The 16,378-nt window shown below is 44.7% G+C and overlaps 1 protein-coding gene across 6 annotated transcripts in view; it reads right to left on the minus strand.

Moving 5' to 3' along the window:
- Positions 1 to 1,562: 1,562 nt before the first annotated feature.
- The window catches only part of tnrc6c2 (trinucleotide repeat containing adaptor 6C2), a 163,504-nt gene continuing 148,688 nt past the window's right edge, over positions 1,563 to 16,378 (minus strand). For 5 of the 6 annotated variants that reach the window (XM_074665539.1, XM_074665538.1, XM_074665541.1 and 2 more), the window contains 18 exons: positions 12,454 to 14,904; positions 11,695 to 11,898; positions 10,856 to 11,022; positions 10,665 to 10,742; positions 10,300 to 10,357; positions 10,019 to 10,161; positions 9,714 to 9,860; positions 8,687 to 8,827; positions 8,144 to 8,263; positions 7,879 to 7,962; positions 7,107 to 7,386; positions 6,666 to 6,830; positions 5,882 to 6,073; positions 5,639 to 5,788; positions 3,811 to 4,026; positions 2,892 to 2,962; positions 2,649 to 2,788; positions 1,563 to 2,057 (listed from right to left, as the gene is read on the minus strand). In XM_074665539.1, the coding sequence (XP_074521640.1) occupies positions 1,700 to 2,057; positions 2,649 to 2,788; positions 2,892 to 2,962; positions 3,811 to 4,026; positions 5,639 to 5,788; positions 5,882 to 6,073; positions 6,666 to 6,830; positions 7,107 to 7,386; positions 7,879 to 7,962; positions 8,144 to 8,263; positions 8,687 to 8,827; positions 9,714 to 9,860; positions 10,019 to 10,161; positions 10,300 to 10,357; positions 10,665 to 10,742; positions 10,856 to 11,022; positions 11,695 to 11,898; positions 12,454 to 14,904 (5,165 nt within the window). In that variant the 3' untranslated portion in view covers positions 1,563 to 1,699. Of the gene's footprint in view, positions 2,058 to 2,648; positions 2,789 to 2,891; positions 2,963 to 3,810; positions 4,027 to 5,111; positions 5,462 to 5,638; positions 5,789 to 5,881; positions 6,074 to 6,665; positions 6,831 to 7,106; positions 7,387 to 7,878; positions 7,963 to 8,143; positions 8,264 to 8,686; positions 8,828 to 9,713; positions 9,861 to 10,018; positions 10,162 to 10,299; positions 10,358 to 10,664; positions 10,743 to 10,855; positions 11,023 to 11,694; positions 11,899 to 12,453; positions 14,905 to 16,378 lie in introns of those variants that run through there. The other variant, XM_074665542.1, reaches the window with a different exon arrangement.

Below are 16,378 nucleotides of genomic sequence, written 5' to 3' on the forward strand. Positions count from 1 at the left end.
AAAAAAGATATAGTACATAAAGAGCAGTATATATTTTTTTGTTGTTTTCATGTTTTTGCTGCTCTTTTCTTGATTTATTGGATTGCAGTTGAAGCGATTTGCTCTTCATAAGTGCTATGATAAAACCCTTTGAATTTATAAAAGTCTTAGTCTCTTCTGTTTGTACAGTACCAAACGCAAGGAACACTCGTAGGTCTACTGCATTAGGAGGAAACCCCTCTTATTTGGTATTGTGCCAGATACCCAGAACCTTCCAACCCCACTGTGGATTCAGTCTGTGTTGGGTGTGGCTGTGGTGAGCAGAGAGGAAGTGTGCATGATGTGTACGCAGTGTCACTGTTTAGTACACTTTGCTGCCTGCACAGTTCAACAGCTGCTGCTTCCTCTTTGCAGAGTTTTCCCCAACAGCTTCAGAGGGATTAGCGGCCTGGGGGGAATCCAAGTTTTTGAAAAAAGGGGGGAAAAGGTTTTTCTTGAAGTTCCAAAGTCTTTTGCTGCATTCAGCAACAATCAAAACACATAAAGAGAAACCAGCTCCAGGACACAGAGTATGGACGGAAGAAAGGTCTATGGTGTATATTGCACAATGTTACTGTCTCATGAAGGTGAAATTGTGTTCGGTTTTGTTTTCCTCTGAAAACTGGCTGCCCGCTGGGCTTCACAACAAACAAGACGATAAAAAAATTCAACAAAGCACCAGTTAGAGACTGGGTTCCAATTGAAGGTGACCGTAAGGATGTAGGCTTGCAGACGTCAATGATTAGGTGCCGTCGAGACACACAACGAGGTTGACAAATAATCTTCTCTCAGCTTATATGTTGCGATAGATATTTTTAAAAAAGCGCTTGGTTCTAGACCTACAGAAAAAAAGGGCTTTTGAGAGCTGTGTCGATCCCTTTGAGAAGACGAGATAAAATAATCAAGCTGATGATTGGTGGGCCAGGCAGGTGGCAAGGCCTTCTTACTGCCCGGTGACAGAGCGGGTCACCAGCCATGTCCTGTACCACTCGCTGGCTCAGAGGTGAAACTGTGCAAGATTTCAGCTATTTCTTCAGTTACAAAACAAACTAAAAAAGGCGGCTTGGGAAGGACCTGGGCCAGAGAGCACTTAAGGCTAATATTAGTGCTGAGAAACAAACATTAAAAGAACTAGTAAAGGTCTTTGAACCACGTCATTGGCCATGGACATGCTGGGAATGGTTGTTTTAAGTCTTCTTTTAGGATGATTCTTTTTTTTTTGGAGGGGGGAAAGGAAAGTCTCAGATGGCAGCTTTGATTGCTTCTCCTAAAAAGACTTCACACAGGACGTCATGTATACTTATGGAAAAAACTAAAAACACTTAAAAGGTTTCTTTGTGTTGTATCTTGTTTCAGTTCTATGGTGCATTTCAAAAATACCAAAGGGAAAAGTTTTGTATTTTCCTCAAAAAAAAAACAGTAAACTAATGAGAAAGAGACAAGCGTGGATCAGAAGGAGTGAGGTCTGAAGTCTGTGTGGTTTGGACCTTGACCTTCTGATTCACAATTCACAGTTCAAAAAGTTTCATTGATACTGATTATCGCCACATGATTTGCTTGGGTTTTGCTCCTGTTCATAGTGAATTGTTTTTCTTTTTGTATTTTCCACCCTCCACCAGCGGCTTACGTGACACGGTGGTGGTGGTGGTGGTTTGGATGGTGAGTGTATCGTGGCGTCACCCTACATGGACTCCCCACTCAGCAGGTCTCCAGGCAGCAGGGTGTTAATGGGGGTGGGGCTCCCGATCACGCGGGTGTCCTCTCCGTTGGGTGGTCCCCACAGGCTAGAGTACTGGGGCACGCCGCCCCACAGCAGGTCTCCTCCGCTGGCTTTGCTCCCGCCGCTGCCGCCGCCACCGCTGCTCCACTGGCCCATAGAGTGAGTCTGCGCCGTCCCGCCCATCCGGTTCTGATTGGTTCCCTGGTTGGCCTGCCAGCTAGTGGTGTTCGCCCCTAGTGACTGGCCTTGTGCAAAGAAGCGGTTCACCTCCTCCTCGCCAGCAAACTCTGCCAGGATGGTGGTGTTTCCAAGCACACACCTTTTGGATGAAAAGAAGAAATTTTGAGTTTTCAAAAGAATCAGGAAAGAGGAAGTGAAACTTATCTTTCGGTAAAAAAAACAGTGGACACTTTTCTTCAGAAAAATGACTTTTTTTTCATGGATCTATCGTGCTAATTCCCTCTTTGTGTACTGCTGAAACCACAGTCTGTGGAAATGCAAAGTAGGTCACACATCTTACATTTAGTTTCTACGACAACCAGCTGCAGGGGCTGCCACGATTAGCGAACCAAAATTTAGGACAAATCTAAAACACTCAGATGTAAACACATCCGATGAGCCCACAGGATGCTCCAGACTCTTTGTTTTCCTCCTGTTTCAGTTTGATCATTACAACAACTGAAAGATTACAAAGCAGCAGCTGACTTCAGCATGACCCCCCGCCTCCTCTCCCATGTGACTTCCCAAATACAAAATTAACATCTGCTGCTCTCAGGGAAGAAGTTGAGCAGTTTTCAGCATGGGGAAACACTGATTAGATCTTTTTTTCTCCCACTTTCTTTCTCTGTTGTTTTGTTTTCAAACATAAAAGAAACATTTTGATGTCGGTCACAGACTCTCTGAGGCTTACATGTGCAGAGACTTTTGGGCCTTTGCGGCCTCGTCCTTGGAGCTGTAGCGCACCACGGCGTTCCCCTGGGTCAGGTTGAGGTGGAATGTGATCAGGGGGCCGTGCTGCATGCACAGGGTCCGCAGAGTTGAGCCATCGATCTAAAAGACACAGGAACAAAAGATTATAACCATCTGCCCCTGACTCTAACGTTAATAAACTGCAAAATAAATGCATTGAGGATCAGAAGCACAGAGAACATACTTGTGGGGTCAGATTCCTCAGCACCAGCCAGCTGCTGGTCCTGTTGGAGTCAGTGCTCCAGGTGGTTCCCTCTGTGGCAGAAATGTGGACACCGTCAGACATATAATCAATTTTGAGAGATTAATGGGAAAATATATTGAAGTGTTGCAAAGAAAGTCTCTTTGTGATAAGATACTCTTTAAAAAAAGCCTTAGCAGTTTTTCTTTCAGCATACTCAAAAGAAAAAAAACTGTTATCTCTGGGCCTTAGTTTCCAACGTTCATCTTTTTAACAACAAAATACTTTCCACCGCCTGCGATCTATTTTCACACACACAACTTTAAGCGTCTACCTCTGTAAGCAGTTGAGTGGCTTGAGCTCAAACTTGTCAAAACAAGGCTACGCGTGGAGTTTAAATGGGGCTTCTTGTTGAAGCGGTAAACCTCAGGATGTCAGTTAAGCAGGGCGTGTTCACTCATACACGCTGCGAGGAGTGTGAGCACTTATTTACAGCTGTGGACTTCACCACACTTCAGTATCTTTAGACACATTGGTGTTCCCTCAGTATGGAAAAAATAAAACTTGATTTTGAGATTGGTTTGATTTTTTTAAGTTTCAAATATAAACGACCAAAGGTTTTGAGGTCTGATTTCAAATATCAGATAAACTTGAATTGAAAGAATAAAATTTAACCTCTAGGGGCAAATTCTTGCACTAATGTTTTTCTCATTTGTTGACAAGGGGATAAAGGCTAGGTAAAAACTGATCTAATCACTCAATGTTCCTCATTTGTAGAATTTATTTGGACGACCAAAATCCTTTTCAATTTTCACTTCCATGAGTTTCCCTCTGAGAGAAACCCAGGGTCTGTGTTTTTGGAAGCTCCGGGTAGAAGAAGAAGAAGTTTAAGTGGTGTAACAGAACAGAGCAGAACTCTCACCAGAGGAATAAGAGCTGCTCCAGCCTTGAGCCAGGCCCAGTGAGTTTCCCCCCCAGGTAGATGCCGGCTTGTTGTTGGTGAGGCCAGGCGGGGGTCGGGATGGGGCTGTTGAGCTGCGAGGCCCCTGAGGGACTTTCCACAGCTCGTGGGACAGAGACGCTTGGCTCTGAGAGATGGGCCCTTGGGACCAGGTGGACTTCATGTCAGAAAGTTTACCTTTAAGGAGAAAAGGGGGTTGGGGGGAGAGTGGATGGGAAAATTCAGTACAATGTTTTTAACACCAGTTATTCACCCAATACAAGGAGGACATTTTTGACTCCCCTAACTGGCTCACCAATGGTTGCTCCAGTAGACTTTTCTTGATGTTGTGAACAAATAACTTTGACACAGCCTTTTATTGATATATCTAAGTGCTGCTTTTGATAAAACTACAGAGATTATAGAAACTATTTGGCATTACAGGAACCGCTTCAGCTTGGTTTGAGTTGTATCTGTCAGATTGATCTCAGTTTGTTTACATTAAATATAAATCCTGTGAGCCCACCAGGGTTTGGTTGTGGAGTTCCACAGGGTTCGGTGCTTGGACCAATTATTTCATTTTATATATGCTTCCCTGAGGTACTACTACGAAAAACACTTTATAAATGTTTACGCAGAAGACACTCAGTACTATCTATCAATACCTCAATTGGGATGGGTACGGAATTAGATACTTATACGGGTACTGACCGAATTCTGTCATGAGTACCGGGTACCGATTCATGTGAAATTGAAAGGTACCATGTTTAGGTACCTAGATGCATCCTTCTGACTGTGAGGGAATGAAAGAGTGGGCAATTTTCCATGCTGGACATGAACACAGCACTGCAAGATTATATACTGAAGAATAAATATATTAAAATGAATAAATATACAATTTATTACTAAACAAATTTATATTTTTACCACATAAACACAAAAAAGTACCATTGGTACAAAGCATTGGTACCGTATCATTTCAAATGTGAAAGGTGCCCATCAACTGGCCTGATAGCCTGATAAATAACACACAAAACCTGGGACTTTTCAGCTTTCAGATCTAAAAGTTGCCTAACTGCAAATCTGAGTGAATGTAAAAAAGAAAAAGACGCTTGAAACCATGTGAACTCACTGAGGCTGTCTTGATAACTTCATCCACCAACTGAGATATATGATAGAGTATTTACAAGGGACATATCACAAAGAATAAAACTAAAGTCTAGTGTGCTGTTATTTCACAGAAACACACACAGGGTGTAAGAAGCAGGTGGGGTGGGGCATTTTTCTGTGGTTTGGTTCAAAATATCACAAAGGTTAAATTTTCTGTTAAGGTGGGGTTATTGTCTCAGAAGCATTAGAGGTTTTCTCCAAAAGGCACTGAGGGAGCAACTGTGGGGGTGTTAAACACACGTCAGGGGGTCAGGTAGTCTTTGGGGTAAATAAGGGACAAAGGGCTCTGGCATGTAAGGTGTTGGGCAGGTCCACACATGAGGGGAGGGTTTCTCTGTTTGTGTACCTGAGCTGTCTCCATCAGAGGACGACAGACTGAAAGAGCTAGAGTAGCCACTGACTGGCCAGTCGCTGCTGGTTGGAGGTAGAGAAACATTCGGAAGTGGAGGAGCTGGGGAGGTAGCTAACGTGACCGTGTGTTGACCAGAGACAGAGAGAAAAAAACAATCATGTTTGCATCAGTACAAGCACATGATATGTGTGGAAGTGCTGTAGTCACAATAGTCACATGTTGACGTGAGTGGGTGCAGATTTAAACACCAGCTGCACTTAACACTAAAGCTAGTTTTGAGTGTCTTACCTCCATTCCTGTCCCGCAGCAGGTAGCGGTTGACGTCATGGATGTTGGTGTTGATGGTGGGACCACTGGGGACACTGCCAGGGGTCATGTTGGGGTCATTCTCAGGGTCGATGTTCTGAAGGCCCTTCCATGGCACACCTGGGCAGAACTCTGCGGGGCCACAAATAGGATTACTCAAAAATTAAAAGATTAACTCAATCTGATTTGGCAGCTTGAGGTTGATAATTTTTCTGTTTTTCTCACCTGGTGGCCAGTTTATGTTGGTCCCATTAGTGATCTTCTCATTGGGGCTCTTGCCCTGGCCCCAGCTGTCAGGGGGCACAAGGGGACTGGTTGGGGACTCAGACCTGGACATTAGATTGTAAGGGCTGTATGAGTCCTCCAGCTGGGGGGGCTTCCCAGGCGGGCCCAGGGTAGAGGCAGCAGATATGGCACCTGGTGTATGCAAGGATAAAGAAGTTATTAAGGGGAAAACCATTTTGATTTTAATTTTAAAATTAGATTTCAGACACTTTTACTGGTGTGACATCTAACCACTGATTCTCCTGAGAGCATCTTTTCACACTACATGGGGGTAAAAATGGACGAATGATGTATTTTTTTGTGGCTGTTTAGTTCCGATTTGCGTATAAAAAATTTTATTAAATCAAGAGGTTAGTAAGATTGTGCACTTGTGGAAAGAAAGTCCAACTTCTGTCAGATATGTCACTGAGAAACTTCAGTTTTCTAACACCACAAGAAAATGACGTAGTTTGCAGCAGTGAGATTCCTATCAGGGAACAAGTTTGCAGTCAGATTGTGTGGGAAAAAAAAGAAGAAGTTGCACCAGAGAAGAAAAAAAAAGACAGACACCTCGAGTGTTGGGATTAAAGTTGCAAATGACAACCAGATGGTGTCAACAGAGTTTCACAGAAGCTCAAATGTGAGAGGGAGGAATCCATTGTTCGTTTGATCATTCTTCCTCAATGAGGTGATTTGTGTACACATACTGAAATGTGTGTGCTTGTCTGAGCTGTTTTCTACGCACCGTGTTTATTGAGGTTGTTCTCCATGTTTGAGGAGTTGCCAGAGAGGCTGTCCATGGAGTTGGAGTGTGTCCACTGGGACAGGCGGGATTGGGGCTGAGGGGGCTCCTTCAGGGACAGACCCCCAACCTCCATGCAGTTTACATTCATGTTTGGATTGAGTCCAGCTGTATGTGCACAAACAAACAGTTACTTATGAGCACACTTCTAAATATCAAGTGAAATAATTTACATTTTTTAGTTTTCAAAAGAATCTAGTTAAAATTGCTGAAATTACAAAAAAACATCCTTGAAACACAAAAGAGTTAATCTTTAGCCAGTTGACCTGGGGGCATCAAAGTGATGCTACAGGAAGTGCAGGGGCTGCAGAAAAGTCTTAACATTAATTCATGTTGTTTCAGCAACATATTCAAAACCTGGTGTTGTTCTCATCCTGCACTCACAGAGAGGGTAGGTGCTGTAGGCGTTGGGCGAAGACGGCGGCTCTTTGGTGTGCAGTGTGTCGGAAAGGCCCGGGGCCTGGTGTGGGCCTGTGAAGGGGTCCAGGGTTGATTTGCCGGAACCAGGGCCTCCGGTGGGGCCACCAGGGGGATGCAGACCAGCAGAGGAGGAAGAGGAGGAGGAATGAGAGGGAAGTTGCTGCTGCTTCATCAGCAGCGCCTGGTACAGCTGACGCTGGTGCTGCTGGATCTGCTGCTGCATGTTGGTGATTGTACGTGCAACCTGGAAGAGAAGAGAAGCGGTGTCATGATACATTGTTGTAAAAAACAAAACTCAGGGTTTGGAGGGTAAAGACGGTGAGAGAAAATAAGGAGTCTGATGTTGAGACAAAGTTTTTTGGATAAAGGTAAAAACAGACAAGACAAAGAGAAACAAAAGTCAGTAAAACAAATCTGGCGGAAGCAAGAACTTCCCTCTCTTAGCATGATATTGATATTTGTTGAAATAAGGAACTGTGCAGAAAAAAGCAGAACAGACTATTTTCTCAATCAGAGAGTGACTGATTGGCCCACTTTAGACAAGGAGTAGCTTGTTCCCTTGCATGAATATTAAAGTTTGAATAACTTCTGTTGTTATGATGCATCTATTTTTCCCAAATATTGTTGTGATGGTACGGGGAGCATCATATGAGAGACAAGATATTTGTGATGGCGTTTGGAGTCTGTGGTCACATGGGGTCACGAGCTAAACTTATTGACACATATGTTGACTTACTTGCTGCTCTTGTTGTCTAATGGGGCCGGAAACATTGCGTTGCGCCTGCATCATCTGCTGCTGGATTTGTAAACGCTGGTACGCCTAAAAGAAGAAGAAAAAAAAATATATAACACACTTGTAAAAACAAAACCTGGATGCTGAGATAAAACTCATTTTAGTGTTTATTTCCAATGTGATAGTCTCCATGTCTCATATTCTTTGTCTTAAGCCTCCCTTACAGCACATGCTGTCCTACAACCTAGAAGAAAAAAAAGAGACTCACCATTTGCAGCTGCTGAAGTTGGTACAAGAGAGTCATTTGTTGAGGGTTTATTGGTGAGGTTAAAAGTGCAGGATTCAGACCAATGTTTTTTGCTGCAAACTGCAAGAGCTGTGCTTGGACCTTTAGGGGGTTAGAGGAGAGAACGGGGAGGCAGAGCGGAGAGATGACAAGTTAGTCAGAGCAAATCACAACAACTGTGCAAGAGCAGCTTCTGGCAAGGTAAAACCACTCACTACTCATTTGTGCAAGGAGGGGAAGGGTCTGCCAAAGGAGAACAATGCAATACCAGAGAAAAACATCTTCACTTCACTATATATTTCTGTTCCTCTTCTGCAAATTTGGATTTCCAGTTTGTTTGGAATCATAATTTTGGTTTAATGTTTTGCTGCAAAAATCAATCTGCCTCAGTCACAAAGGTGGGGTATAGATTTTACAGACTACAGTGCTGCTAAAAATGGAGGATGCACCAGAAGGGAAATCTAAATACTCACAAATATTGGGTGTTTTTTGGTTAAAGGAAACTCATACTGTGAGTGTATCTACCTGAGGGGAGAGAAACTGAGGCACTTGAGCACGTAGACTAGGCTGGGAGGAGCTGAGAGGTGGCACTGGTGGCTGAGGAGGCTGCTGCTGCATGGCCCGGGTTTGTGCTACTCCACTACTGCCAAACATTCCACTGGGTATCTAAAAGCAGGAACCACAAAAATTAATGAAATACTAAAAAGAGCTGAGTCAATGGATTAAAAAGAAATGTGCATTCTATATCACACAAGCAAATAATAGCCAAATATTTCAAGTGGAAGGCCAAGTATTGAGACTTGAAACGTGAAGTCTTTCTCTGTTCCATGGGCTCATTAAATACTTGAATAAGTGCACTTGAATTGCACAGGAGGAACACTTAAATAGTTTTCAAAAGCCCTGTAACTGCACATCATATTTCTCTTCCAGCCCACAAAGGAATTTCTAAAAACACTTTTGAAAGCATTTACCCTCAAGGTCTCACTTCACACTAGACCCTGTGCACATTCTGAACACAAGGGACTGAAAGAAGCTGTGAAATTTTGATGGCTTTGATTTACCAAATGGCCCAAAACAATCAGCCTGTGAAGTTGGATTCATCCCCACATGTCTGCCTGGCGTTTTCAGAGAGGTGTTTTTATTTGATGCAAAAAAAGACTAGCCCACAGTGCCTTTGTGTGGGGATTCAAGGACATACAGCAGATTTTCTCGGCTAGGCCGGCCTGAGGCGATGATATTTGATAGAGCGTAACTATCTGATTTCAATGGGCACTTGGGCAAGGTCACACTCACATATGCACACAATAAAAGAGTGGATATTTGAGATAGCATGCGGGTGAAAAGGCACATACTTGAATCCCATTTTAATCTGTTAAATATCAAAATGATGGCTATGAAATTTCTATGCGATAAACAGACTGCTGATCAAAATTAAAACCCATTCTGTGGTTGTCTGGGGTATTCTGTCGTTAACACAAATGGATCAAAATCTTTAGTATTTTCAACATTTGAAACCAAGTTTGGGAGAATGTTTATTAAAATCGTGTGTTACCTGTCTGTTGTTCAAGTTTTGCATGGCCAGCCCCGGGTTGCCTGGTCCCAGACCCTGCCCAGGAAGGCTACTGTTGGTCATTGGGAGCTTCAGGCCGGGGGAAGGCAGAAATGGTGACGGAGGGGCATCATCTGACAGAACAACATCCTGGATGGGAGCGAAAGGAATGGTTAACAAAACGTTTTAAGAAAGAAAAATTATTCATAACAAAAGTGTGTGACTATTAGTTAACTGTTGTATCTATGTATGACTTCATCAGATGTTAGTAAAATGCCCAGAAGGTGACTGGGTTGCATTTATCTTACCTTGTCAAGAAAGCTGTTGCGGTCGGAGGGGTCTTTGGAGAGTGCTGAGGGCCGGCACAACAGAGGCTTGTTCATGCCATTGCTGTAATCAGTCATGCCCATACCCCTCTTGTCCAGGTCTGTCTTCTTCTCCAACAGAGCACCTAAGTGCAAAAATTAGTGAGGTTAAGTCCTCTTGAATGTTCAACCAAAAAGGTGAATTTTTATCTTGGTTTGATTCAAAAATAAAATAGGCAAACACAAGGACATGCTCTGTACACGAATGTGAGTCGTTTGCTTACTCATGGCTTGGTCAAGATTCATGTTGTTGCTCTTCAGGGCCTCCTCAGCAGGATCTCTCTGAAACATTTGACAACACAAGCTGTCGAGTCAGTAATGCTGGCAGAGGAGGGGCAGCTTACTCTTTTTTTAAGGAGCTGGATTTATTGATGGTTAACATCATGTCTTAAATAACAGGACATGGAAAGGAAAATGTGTAGTTTCAAGTGAAGCACCCTTTGCAGGACATTCAGTTGTCTTAATTATCAAATTTTAATAGATGCACATTCACCGCTTAGTTTTACAAAGTTTTAATGGAAAGAAAATTTTGAGGAAAAGTGCTAGCTGTCACAGAGATAACTTTATTTTTAAAATAGCGCTCCCATACCGGAAAGCCCATGTCGGTGAGCTGTTTGATGAGTCGATTCATGATCCACATCTCATCTGGCTTGTTGACAATTTTCCCCTGATGAAACAAAAAAAAAAAAACAACAACAACAACAAAAAAAAGCCAATTAGAGTTCAAATCAAGATGATCACCTTTTTTCTTTAACATGAAAGTTGAATTTGTTCCCCAACCTTGATTGGAGCCTTCTTGGGTCCATTGCCCCAGGAGTTGCAAGAAGAGCTGCTCTCCTGGGAGGTGGGGCTGTTCCACATGTCACCATCCTCCGTGTCCCACTGGCCAGTAGACATTCCCATCTCCTCTCCTCCATTTCCCCAGCTATCTTGCATAGGTTTGGGGCCTGAGTGAAATAAAATAAAATAAAGATAAGTGAAATTCTGAAAAAAATGTTTTGATTTCTACTCTTGTATATGATAAGTATTTTATGTGCACAACAAGAATATAGATCAAATTTCAGAGGATGAGCATTGGGTAATTCTTATCCTAACCACTTGGGGCCACTGTTGGTATTTGCAGCCTTTCCCCTCTCTGCCTCCCTCTATCATTTCCGATATATCAAACCAACAGCCCAAATAACCAAGGAGTACTGAGGCGTGGAATTGCTTTAATCCTGGCTGCACTCCAGCAGCACAAAAACCCTTCAGAATTCAGAGAGAAACTTCCTTTTTCTGTTCCCCTAACTTAAGTGAGGTCAGGGACAAATACAGGGAGTTACCTACAATCAGGGTTTTACAGTGGGTGCAATTCCACTGGATACAGCCTGAATCTCAAACGCGACAAAAGTAAAGGTGATAGCAAATCTCAGAGAGGTGGAGAAGCAGATCAATACAGCACTGATCTTATGACGACCATCCAATCGTCACTGGGAAACTCAGATGCTAGGAGATTTACAGGGTCTGATGTTGTGCAGAACTTTCTTGTACACTAAGAATTTATTATTAAAAACTGACCTGACAGCATAGTGATTCACTATCATGTAACAATGCAGATATTATACATTTACGAGTTTTACCTGGCTTGCAGGGTGCAGAACCTGGCGGTCCATTGGGCCTTCCATAGGGTCCAGAGGGCTCATGGCCACCCTCTCCCCATCCTCCCACTCCCCCTTGAGGCTTGCCCCAGGCAGAGGTCCCATTGTCTACAGCTGATGTTGGAGCTGCTGGCTCTCCCCAAGCAGGCTCCGACTTGGGTTGAACACTAGGGAGCTCCCCCCAACCTGGAAGAAAGAGACAAAGAGAAAAAAAATAAGAACCTTAGTACAGATTTTAATAATATGCATTTTACACATTTCAGAGTAACAAGGTAGTCATGATGCTTTCTGGTCAGAACAATGCAAATCTGAAACAGCAGGGGGCAGTGTTCTCATTTACAATCAAGGGGGAGGAGGCTGTTTGGTATAACGCTTCACTATGTCTATATGGATGGCCTTTGTCCCCACAGACATATTAAGACTGACTGCTGCACTAGTTTAGAGACTTTTTTATATATGACCATTTGGAGATGCTCAGGAAAGATCTACATGATAATAAGAGTCGCAAAAGTCACTAAAGGATCATTAAATAACTTTTCTATCAAAGCTTATTTCAATAGATAATGTCATTTTAAGTGAGAGAGAAAAAATCTTTCCACCTCCAGTTTGTTCCATCTCCATAATTCCTTATTCAGACTTACTTCTATACCATATCAATTTAAAATAAACGAACTTGCTGTGTACTTAAATATTTCAAAGTTCAGTGAAAATAAATTTGGGGTTTTCAGTGCCATGTGTTACCTGGGTTGGCAAGGGGAGGTCTCGCCTGTGGCCCCACGCCTGGGTGTGCGCTGCCATTGTTGGGGGACCCATTGTTGTTTCCGTGGTGCTGCATGTGAGACGTGGGTTGGCCATGATGGGGATGGTGGTGCATGTGGTGAGTGTGATGGTGATTGCTGTTGCCAGGGCCCACAGAGTGATTGTTGTTATTGTTGGGGATAATCACTCCACCATTCTTATTGGCAGGTGGGCCGCCATTGCCTGGGTTATTGTTGGGATTGTTGCGATCCCACAGGTTGACAGTCTTGTTGTAAGCATTGGGATCACCCCAGGTGGATGTTCCATCGTCAATCTCCATCTTTCTCCGGATGGAGGGAGGGGAGGGCTCTTCCCAGCCGGTGGGCTCCATGCTCTGGTCTGCTTTACTGACACTGCCCCAGTTAGATGTGCTCTGCTTCACAGAACCAGGACCGCCCCATGAACCAATGCTGCCACCTCCTCCACTTCCAGAGCTGCTGCTGCTGCTTTCTTGAGGCTTGCCGGAGCCCCAGCCTCCCTGCACAGGGCCATTGGCACGCGTGTTTTCCCCCCAGCTACTATTATTCACTGTAGGGGAAGGTTTACCCCAGTTGCCACCTCTATTTCCTCTGGGACTTTCTTTCCATTCACTACTTCCTCCATTCCCTCCTTCTCCTTCCCACATGCTGCTGGAGGATCCATTGTTCTTGACCTTTGACTCTCCCCAGTCCCCTGTGCTAGAGCCATTGGAGCCCCCATTGCCGTTGCCCCAACCATGGGAACTTTTGGGGGCCTCTCCCCAGCTATTAGGCTGATTTTTTGTCATGCCATCATCCCAGTTGGGCGATTTATCCTCAGAGCCCCAGGATGGCGTGCTTCCACTTCTCGAACCATTGGTAGACATAGCATCTCCCCATCCACTAACAGTGCCATTCGGAGCTTTGTTGACAGACTGTTGGGGCTCCCCCCATCCTGATCCAGACTGGATTTGCTGAGGTGGAGGGGGTCCCCAGCCAGAAGGAGATGGTCCTTCATTCTCTTTTCTTCCTCCAGACCCCGGCCTTTGATTGGGACCAATGTTAGGATTGATGCTGCCTCCATTGGTAGATGTGGGCCCACCATTAGAGTTGGAGCCCCCTAGGGTGTCTGAACTGATGTTGCTCTTCCCATTATCAGGGTTGGCTTCCTCCATCTCCCATACAGTATGCTGGCGGATAGGGGTCTGTCCCCAACCAGAATTACTTAGCACCTTAGGATCAAGGTCCTGGCGTGGTACAACAGGGGTAAAATCCATGCTGGAGGACCTATCCTTGTTGTGAGATCGCCCATCGCTGCTGTCTCCACTACCCTCACTTGCTGGAGCTGTTCCAGTCTGCATGCCCCAAGAGCTAAGCTGCTGCTCTTGGCCTGACCCGGAACTACCAGCATCTACTGAGTCCCAGCCTTTGGATGTGTCTCCACCACCAGAGGATTTTCCCCAGTCACCCCAGCCACCGCTTCCACTACTCCCACCACCACTGCCTTGGCGGCCCCAGGCTGAAAGGCCTCCAGCAGGGGTCGAGTCCCAGCCTGAGTCCTTGGGAGAGTCAGCTGCCTTAGTTTCTCCACTTCCCCATACAGAGCTGCCTGTTGTGTCCCCATTGAGCTGGGATGTTTCAGTGGGTGATTGGCCTCCCCAGCCAGTCATCCCATGGATAGGGCTCATAGGCTCCTGAGCTTGCTGCTGTTGCTTAGTGTGGTTTGGTCCATCAGTGTTAAGGTTAGCAGGTTCCATGTTGAAGGACAAGCTTTTACTGGTGGAAGGGTGCTGTTTATCATTTTCATTAGCACTTATCATACTGACCCAACCACCCCCACCATTATCTGCACTTCCCATGGAAATGTTTCCATTGCTGTTAATACCTGGTGGGAGTGACTGGGTGTTTGACATCCCACTGGAACCAACACCACCACCCTCATGGCCAAGAACAGGCCAAGCTGATGGGTTGGCATTGGGATTGAGGTTCAAGTTAAAATTAGAAGAGCCCCAGCCATTGGACCCTCCAACTCGGCCCCCATTTACACCATCTTGTTTCCCGTCTGTGCCCCAGCCTCTATTACCGGCTAACGTGTTGGCTGACCCAGGTCCTGTCATCATGTTATTATTAGCTTTGAGGGAGGGATAGTGGGCCTGCTGGCCTGCGGCACCTGTGGCCATACTCAGATAACTACTACAATTGGTGGTAGTGACAGCACTGGTGTCTTGGTTAGAGAGATCTGAGCCCAAGGGGCATTCTGGTGCTGCAGGGTGGCTGGGGTCGCTACTGCGACTGATTGAAGGCCAAGCTTCTGTGTCACTTCCGTCAATAATCACTTTGTCCCAGCTGTTGGCACTGGAGGGGCTGTCAACTGGCAAAGAGGTGCCCCAATGAGAGGTCTCATACTGGGCAACAGGGCCACTCTGGAGGGATATGTCTAAAGAGAAAGAGAGAGAAAGGAATGGGTGAGAAACATTAACACAAGTGGAACGCAGTAATACATCATTCACATTTGACAAAAAGGATGAAAAATGGGATCGTGTAGAGTGAGAGAGCTACTAGGTTAGACTACAGAACATTATGTGTAACAACCTGCGTTAGTCCCCTTGACCAAATCTTTCCTCTTGGTTGGTTAATGCTAGCTCTTAGACTTGGCAAGATGAGACGGTCACACTCTTGCAGTCCAACACATAATCAGGATGCACCATCAAGCATGCTACATGTCATATCAGCTATAGCATATCCATACATTCTTACACTGGTGCATTCGGCCAAACAGAAACCAGGAGATGAAGCCCTCACTTCCTTTTATTGATCCATTTTGCTTTCATGCTCCTTTCCACTTTCTTAAATCGACTTCTTTTCCCGTTTCTCTTTCAGAGTTGTTCCTTTTTGTTGTCTTGTTTTGGTCCTTACTTCCTTCTTACTCTCTATGTGCCATTATCTATTACACTTCCTCTTGCCCCTTTCCCTCTTAGCCCAGGTCTCCTTCTCACTTTCTGCCCCCTACTCTCTCACCCTGTAATTCCTTCCTCTCTTCCCTCTGCTCTCCTCTAATACCCAGCAGTGAGAGGCCCATCAGTCTCCATCGTGGCTTCACTAGCTGGGGCTGTGAAGGGAAGCCCAAGTGGAACGCCGCTCATTTATTGGAATGAAACCAGGACGGCTTCTCATCCATCACTCCCTACGCTCCGCCAGCCTTACTCCTCCTCCTACAGCACTGCACTAAGAAACCACAAAACACTTCCTCCAGGCTTGTGGTAATGTGTGTGCACTGATTTTTCCCTACCTGCATTTACTTACTGCTGGACACTTCCCTTTGCCTTTGATTGTACATTCAGAGCTAATAAAAATCTGGTGTCACAGAGCTGAATTCTGCCTTTGTCTTTAAACGTGATTAAAAATTCAGCACAATGTTACCAAAAGAAAAGAGCCTTTAACCAGCACTGAACTGCACACAAGCAATTTCATTAGTCGCAAAAGCATCCCTTCAGAGAGGGAACTAATAATAGACTGATTTGATGCTGTAAAGGGGTAATCAATCAGTGGGAGGCAGCTAATCGATGATCTTATTAATGCTAGTGGGTGAATGCAGGGAGGGTATTGATCCAGCATGCAAACATCCTAACCACAAGGCCAGCCTCATGTAATAGGCTGAAAGCCAATGGGAACTGCATCTGATCTCACAGGGGGGGAAGGAGAATGAAGTAGGAAATAAATCAAGTAACTCTTGGAGAAGGCTTGAAAAAGAAACAGCCATTTAAAAGAAAAAAGCAAAATGTGAAAATTAAAGACAGATATCTGTATTTCTTTATGGAAACATACATGCTGTATAAGTTTGAAAGGCCTTAGTGCATGATATACTAATCAAAGCTGAGGCAGAGCAGCGTTTCTGTGAAAACCTATTTAGC

This window comes from Halichoeres trimaculatus, unplaced genomic scaffold, assembly GCF_033239565.1.
Source record: "Halichoeres trimaculatus isolate MK-OKI-2021-1 unplaced genomic scaffold, fHalTri1.1 fHalTri1_scaffold_2, whole genome shotgun sequence".
Taxonomy (NCBI): Eukaryota; Metazoa; Chordata; class Actinopteri; order Labriformes; family Labridae; genus Halichoeres; species Halichoeres trimaculatus.